Source organism: Branchiostoma floridae, chromosome 9 (genome assembly GCF_000003815.2).
Source record: "Branchiostoma floridae strain S238N-H82 chromosome 9, Bfl_VNyyK, whole genome shotgun sequence".
Taxonomy (NCBI): domain Eukaryota; kingdom Metazoa; phylum Chordata; class Leptocardii; order Amphioxiformes; family Branchiostomatidae; genus Branchiostoma; species Branchiostoma floridae.
The window spans coordinates 17,794,921-17,802,836 of NC_049987.1; the positions used below are offsets into that span (position 1 = coordinate 17,794,921).

At 39.7% G+C, this 7,916-nt stretch overlaps 2 protein-coding genes across 2 annotated transcripts; both read left to right on the forward strand.

Annotated features, from left to right (window-relative positions):
• The first annotated feature begins 621 nt into the window (after window positions 1–621).
• LOC118422242 (1-acylglycerol-3-phosphate O-acyltransferase ABHD5-like) lies at window positions 622–2,141 on the forward strand. Its single transcript, XM_035829759.1, has 2 exons — window positions 622–1,361; window positions 2,046–2,141. The coding sequence occupies exons 1-2, from the start codon at window positions 1,014–1,016 to the stop codon at window positions 2,139–2,141; spliced, it is 444 nt and encodes a 147-aa protein (XP_035685652.1). The 5' UTR covers window positions 622–1,013.
• Window positions 2,142–6,041: 3,900 nt separating this feature from the next.
• Window positions 6,042–7,495, forward strand: LOC118422243 ((Lyso)-N-acylphosphatidylethanolamine lipase-like). The gene is made up of 3 exons (XM_035829760.1): window positions 6,042–6,085; window positions 6,740–6,819; window positions 7,035–7,495. Exons 1-3 carry the CDS (start codon window positions 6,042–6,044, stop codon window positions 7,493–7,495), a joined length of 585 nt encoding a protein of 194 aa, XP_035685653.1.
• Window positions 7,496–7,916: the final 421 nt, after the last annotated feature.

Below are 7,916 nucleotides of genomic sequence, written 5' to 3' on the forward strand. Positions count from 1 at the left end.
GGTGAATAGAAAGATCACAGAGTGTTTTTTTCATTTTGAGACAACACAGAAGTGGTTAAAATGATTTATCAATGCGTAATACAAAAAAAAACATGTATGTGCATCGTAACACAAAAATGCACGTACATACAGGGTCAAAATAATACACGGCATTTTTTATTTGGAGTATGAAAGAAAACACTTGTATTGTGTGACTAAGATGTTTCTAGGTCAACCTAGCAGTTTGTTGGTTGTCAAGTCCTGCGAAAATGATGGAATTAACGCAGGTGACTATCTGGGCTAAAATCTAAGCTCTTGTCACAGCCTGCTCCCAGGGGTCTACAGTGGCTTTTGACAAACCGAGCAAAGAGACAGATGTGGGTTTAACAGTAACAAAACATTCCAGAAGCCACGATTATTTGGGTTCCCTAAGGGACTGACCTCCCCCTAAAGTCATAATCCTTTTCAGATTTATGTTTGTTCCAATCTCAGCACAAAAAGGGAACCCTATATCTACAACAAAGTCTTCACCCCTAAAATACGTGTAGGTGGTCAAGAAGTTCTCTTTTTTCCAGGTCGTGGCTCGGCAGCTGGTTCAGATGGTGCCCGACGTCTCCACAACTTCTTGCTGATGCTGAAACTCGAGTACTGAAATGTACGCTGTCATCTTTCAGGTTTTTTTGGCGAGGCCTCAGGGACGGAGTCCGTTTGATTGTTTTTCATTTTTTTTGGCAATTGACCCCTCAGGACAGAGCCCACTTATGTTTTGTTTTATGTTGAAACAAAAGAAATTCTTCATTCCTTATCACACATAGTCTATTGTATACACGTACTATGCACTATGATCCGCCCGATATATCACCTGATACATGATAACATATGCTTGTCTATTCTAATCCGTAACATATATTACTACTATATTCTTACTAGATGTCAAATCGAGATTGGAGAGATTCTACGTTCCAATCCCCAACGGCGGACGGATATGGACCCTCAAATTGGAGTCCAAAAAGCCGAACACACTTCCCATTGTCATGGTTCACGGGTTCGCAGCCGCAGCAGGGCTTTTCTTTCTAAATTTTGATGCCCTCGCTGAGCACCGATCTGTCTATGCGTTCGACGTACTCGGCTTTGGGCGAAGTTCTCGGCACGAGTTTAGCACTAAGCCAGACGTTGTGGAAGAAGAATTCGTGGATTCCATCGAAGAATGGAGGAAAGCTGTAGAGCTGAAGGAATTCATCTTGCTGGGACACAGCTTTGGCGGTTTTCTGGCGGCCTCCTACGCTATCAAACATCCCAGCAGAGTCAAGCACCTGATACTGGCCGAACCCTGGGGGTTTCCAGAGAAGACAGAGAAAGCTGCTAAGGAGTTTCGAGCTCAGGTATGGTATTGGCCTTCGCTTAAGACTTATAATTGATAAATTCAATACGGTGATTCGCAAGGTTCTTGAAACGTTAGGTTGCAGTTTAATTTCGTAAATAAGACTAGCCTGTGCTACTTTTAATTTGAGGCAAAATTCTTTGGTGTGCCCGTGATAGCCAGCATTAGTCAAGTGAAAAGAACTCCAAGACGAGACCTATCATTTTGATCGAAAACTTTAGGCAATGATAGTCATGAAACTTTCAAAGGACTAGTATGGAAAAAGCTTCCACGGACTTCCCCATGGGGTACAATCTGAAACTGTTTAAGTCAAGGGTTAACAGACATCTTTCTTCACAATACAGTATTGTAACCCAAAAGATTTTGATTGGCTCCATGAGCCTTCCTTTGCAGTGAACTCTAAGTACTAAATAAAAAAAGTAATATTTCGCGTATGCGTTCGCGTGAATGTAGGACTATTAGGTATGGTCATTTGTGAAATATATTTCTTGTTTCCGTATTGTTTCCATATAATAATTATGCTAACAGTATCAGCTATCGCCATAGCCAATGATTGGTTTTACAAATTCAAATCTAAAAACATCTAGGCTTAACCGTCCAACATGGCGGCCAAGGCTTACGTCATAGTCACGTGGGTCTTCTACAGTTTAACTTATGTAGACTAATATTTCTTGTTTTGTTACAGACGCCGTTCTTGACGAAGATTATGGATCCTGTACTGTCACACTTTAGCCTCTTGATGCCCTTTCGACTTGCAGGTCCATGGGGTGAGCACTGGTAAAAATAAGCACGACGGTTGTCTTATCAATGTAAACCAATACAAATGATATGTGTAGATAGATAATTGAAAGTCAAGCACTAGAAAGGCAACATTTTCCCTTTAGTCTTCTGAATGTAAGTTAATCTGTGACTGTAGTCAACATTATGTTACAATTTTAAGACTTTATATCCGTACACAAAATAAAGCTCTTACCAACAAGCTTTCGATCAGTCCTTTGATCCTTCTCAAGTTGAAATGACTCAAACGTCAGCAAAGGGTCACATGTGCTTGGCAGTCTTTTGTTAAGCTAGTGAAAATGCAAGTAAAATACATCAGATTCTGCTTAGTTTTAGGACATGGTTGTAATTATACTAAACTATTATACGGGTCTTCTGTGCAAGAAATGTGCACATGTAATTCAATGAAATCAGTTTTGCTATCGCAAACCTGTAGAAATGCTTGCATTATTGTGTGCGGGAAATGAAACTAATTCAAACCAACTTTGATATCGCAAACCTGTAAAACTTGCTTGCATCAACACAGTTAATATCTATAATTAACTTTGATTGGCTTCTGACAAAAGAAGACAGAAAAAGAAAACAACATCAGAAACAATATGTTTTTCCCTACTTGGGAAAACATGATAAATATCACACAATCAGTCCGGTATATTGATTTATTCTATTCTGTTTTGTCAAAGGTCCCCAGCTTTTGCAGATTTTACGGCCGGATATAAGAACCAAATTTGCAGACGGGTTTCAGGACAACACTGTGGTTAACTACCTCTATCACTGCGTTGCACAACCACCAAGGTAGGGGGCGTTTGGTTACCCTAACCAAGAAGGCTTGCTTTCTAACTTTGTTTCCTCGTGGTTAGTCTTAACGGATTCTTGATATGGAATGTACAGAATTTATGATATTTGGCATGTGAGGAGGTGTCGATACAGCAAAGAGAACGTTGGATTTTGGGCCTCCCTGCGACTGTCTATGGTACTGCAGCTGAAGTTTTCAGTTTTGGTATCTCGTTTTCGTGCCGGCCGTCGACACCATTGTCTAACAGTTGAAAGCTGTTTGGCTCTTTGAACCTCCTATTGGTTTAAACTGATTCCGTCCGTTTGATTGGTAGTATGAAATTTGGAAGTCAAGAAGGGATGAACAGATTTCCCCAATTTTTGGCGACGCCTCATGACGAGCCTAACGGTATATAGTATGCGCCCGATTGGCAAGAATTCCCAGAATTGTACAGGAATTTCAGGATTTGTTTGGTCTTCTTCTTCTGTATAAATAGCTGATGGCATGTATTCTGCGGCATATATTTCAGTGCTGAGACGGCATTTAAGACCCTACACAGTGAAGGCTGGGAGTGGGCCAAGAACCCCATGCTTCCTCGCATGACCAGCTTGGACCCAAATGTGCCAATCACATTCATCTATGGTGTAGACTCATGGATGGACAGCAGGACAGGAAAACAGACAGCAGTTCTACGGAAAGATTCACAAGTGGACGTCATTGTAAGAACCTTAAGTTTAAAAATATTTCTTTGTGTATCAATGCGTATCTTCGCATAATCCTAAAAATCCTCAAATTTAGTGCTCTTTCATTTGTTATCTGGTATAATGTATTTTTATTGCATAGTACGTTTGGAGCATTTTTCGTGGTACTGTACCTCCAAGTTATTGTATTTGAGAATTGGACAAAATACAATTAAATACAACGATGTCTGAAATGCATATATCATATTCATACATTTCTTGCTTTTAGCAAGTCAGCAGTTAATATATGTATGCATGAATGTTAGAATGCATATTTCTGGTTTTATTCACAGTTTATTCGGAATGCTGGCCACCACATGTTCGCGGAGCAACATGTCGACTTCAATAGAGAGTTGGCGAGGGTGTGTAGAAAAACGGACAGAGCACAGTAATTCTCAGTTTTGTAACTGAAAGTTACAGTTTAGTGTTAGCTTTTAGAATAGACACATTCTATACTGTTAGACACATTTGTTTAACTCCTTTCATGATATCGATACCTGCAATTAGCCATTAGGCAATAATTTGTAATAAACTGTTATCAATCCTGACAACAAATGTGGTATTAGTAAACACAGGGCTTGAAATACTTTTTTCTGCATACCTGAACTGGTGCAGGTAACATTGAAAATTACCTGCATCAGACAAATTTTACCTGTACCACTCTGGATTTGGGAAGTATGGATCATACTAAAATTGTTCAGGAACAAGTGCTATTTTTTTAACTTATACTTATACTATAGTGTATATGCAGGTGGTATTTCGAGCCCTGACTACACAGCGCAGCGGAAGAGTTATTCACATCAAAATTATTTCAAGTCTACTGTAATGTCCGAAATAATGTAAGGTAAGAAAGCAGTATGAATAGTATTATCATATATCTATATTCATCTATACCTATCTATCTATCTTATAGTATCTATCTCTTTATCGATTTATCTTAAGTTTGACATTGGCTTTATTTGGATCCATAATTAGCTAGACATTTATGCTACCTATTCTTCTTGTAGTCTTACACATAAAATACATCAATACAATACAACATTACATAAAGGACATGATAGAAAACTACAAAAATAATCACAGTAACTTGCCTAATTAATATTGGGATGTTGTTTTTATCTGAGTGATGTGTCTGGTTACTCCTGTGTACATAGTAACATTGCCTGCATCACAGTTTATGGGGGGCATCTATATCTCGACTTTGAGACTTGGTTGACCTTCATAGAATATGCATGAAATCAAATAACTCCATAAGTATCTTTGCCAATGCGATGATGTTTATTTGTATGTATAAAATAAAACGAAATAAGTGAAAAAGGTCACTAACTGAAACATACTAATTCTCTTGGTAAGTGATAGCCACCTTGTGATGGTCTTGACTATGGCTGACCTTAGTCGGAGGCTCGAAGAGTTTCTCTTTTCTTATTTACTTGAAGTTCTCCACCAAACAAGGATCATGGAGCCACTTATGCGTTTCTGGTTACAGTACTGGATTTTGAAGACAGATGCTTGTTGTTTATCTTTGTCCTAAAAATTCTCTAGCTCCTTTTAATTCCAGATGATTAGTATAAAGGCTACATGTCTGCTCAGTACTCAGTATTGCCAGGTAAAGAGAATGGAAGTACGGTGAGGTATTAGTCAAAATACTGATCCACCTGATATGCAGATGTGGGCTAAACTAATATGGGGAAGTTACTGATAACTCAAGTACTTTATTTAAGTTAAGAGGACGCCATTTGTGTATTACAGATAGTGTTACAGCGTATGTATGTTTTGTATGACACTAAATCCTGAATATTGTTTGGCGGTCTGTTCTCACCGTTCTCTCTCCCTGAGAACTACAGTGACTTTTGTGGCACCAAAAGGGCATGAAAAACAAATCCATTTCTGTTTTGGCTTTTAATCCAAGGCTCGGGCACGCCCTTGAGCTCAAGTCCAGTTTAGTTATGCAAGGGAATAATTCTAAAGCACAATAACTGTACTTAGAATGGAAGGATATCCCTCAAGCTGCAAAACCAACTGTTTTGTTTAAGAGGTCACAGGGGTCAATTGTGGTTTAAGACAGGATGCATCACACTAAGTGCGGAAGAATACACCGAAGGAATGCTCCAGCCCAAATGCAACATTCACTGCCCCCTCCAAAAACGTCACTTCATTCTTACTGTTACACATATATAACCAACGATGAATTATGTTCAATTTTGTGGCGGATTATTAAACTTGTGAATTGGAATGAATTGGGGACTATTTTGTTCTCTTTTTTTTACCGTGCACTACTATTATCGCGGAAGAACTTGGGCGTGCATCGCCCAGACGATGCGACCGAATTATATATATGCTAAAAAGATCTGTGATCTGGTCACCCACTTAACATAACACTTTACATAACATGGCGAGAAATGTTGGTGAGCACGAAGGGAGCACTGAATCCAGGTGAGTTTGAGTTTGATGTTTAGAATGCTGCCTTTTGAGCATCTATGAATGGAGGCTATGGTAAGAGATGGACGTGCAGTTTTGCTGGATGGAATCAGGCTTTGTCAACTATAAAGGGTGGGGTTCTGAAATAATTGGGTCATGAGAAATAAATTGTATATCTGTTATTGATAAATAGTATTTTCAAGCAAATGTTAGCTCCAACATGCGTTTCCGTCTTTTATTAGTATTCAGTCGTCTCTGTTGTGGTGCCCTCATTCCAGATTTTTGGACCCTGTGATTTTTTTTGGCCCTCTCCAAATTTTGAATATGTAGCATGACCAAAGAACAACAGAATCCAACATCGGTAATAACATACCCTTTCGTTATAGAAGGCAAGTACATACTAGATAAGTCAGGCACCCCTACCCCCCGTCAGCTTTGATAGTTCTTAACAGTAATGAAACATCGGAAAAGCCACGGTTCCTAAAGTTGCCTCCAAAAAGGACCACAACCTTTCACAAAGTCATAATCCTTGTGGTAAATGTTTGTGTAATTGTCAGCATAATAAGGGAGCATTCCCATAATTAGATCTACATCACAAAAGTTCCCATCGCAAAACGGGCGTCTGTGGAGAGGCGGGCCCGAGTATTTAAATCAAATCTGTTTTTCCAGGTCCTGGCTCGGCAGCTGGTTCAGATGGTGCCCGACATCTCCACAACTTCTTGCTGATGCTGAAACTCGAGTACTGAAATGTATGTAAGTTTTTTTGCCGCTTCCCAGGGACGGAGCCCGTTCCATTGCAATAGGATAATTTTACCTTAAAGTGTTTCTGTTTTCTAATTGTGCATTTTTAACTACTTTCCACGTACACTCAAGTTTGCCTATTACTTTAACATCCATCTATCTATTAATAATTACGGACATGAACTGGTCAATTACGTAACGTTAGATACGTTTTCCTCACTAGATGTCAAATCGAGATTGGAGAGATTCTACGAAACAATCCCTAATGGCGGACGGATTTGGACCCTCAAAGTGTTTCAAAGAAAAACAGAAACCCTCCCCATTGTGATGGTTCACGGTTTCGCCGGCGCAGCAGGGGTGTTTTTCTTAAATTTCGATGCCCTCGCCGAACATCGCGCTGTCTACGCGTTCGATCTACTCGGCTTCGGGCGTAGTTCTCGGTACAAGTTTAGCACGAAGCCAGACGTTGCGGAAGAGGAATTCGTGGATTCCATTGAAGAGTGGAGGAAGGGTGTAGGGCTGGAGAAGTTCATTCTCATGGGGCATAGCTTTGGCGGTTTTCTGGCGGCCTCCTACGCTATCAAACATCCCAGCCGAGTCAAGCACCTGGTACTGGCCGACCCCTGGGGGTTTCCAGAAAAGACGGAGCAAGCTGCTGAGATACTAAAACCTCGGGTATGTTAATTTCTCTGCATTTTGGCTTGCGATGGAAACATACGACTGATTGCAATTATATTTATCAAAGTGTATTCTTATATGCACAAATTGAAATCTCCGAAAACGTCAAGGTTTAACCATACAATATGGCGGGCAATGTTTATGTCACAAACACAGTCATGATACGCCTATAAGCTAAAGGTCCAGTTCGTCTGGTTGAAGCAATTCATTTTGTTCTTTTTTTCAGGTACCGCTTTTGGTGAAAATTTTGTTTCCGTTACTTGAACATTTTAACCCCTTGGCAATCTTTAGAGTTGCAGGACCATTAGGTGAGTATAAGCTTCTTTTACCGACTTTAATCTTTTATAAGTGACACTTGTGTTTAAGAGCTTTGGCAGGGACAATTTGACACTGTTAATAAGTGAATTAGTAACTTATTTCAAAATAA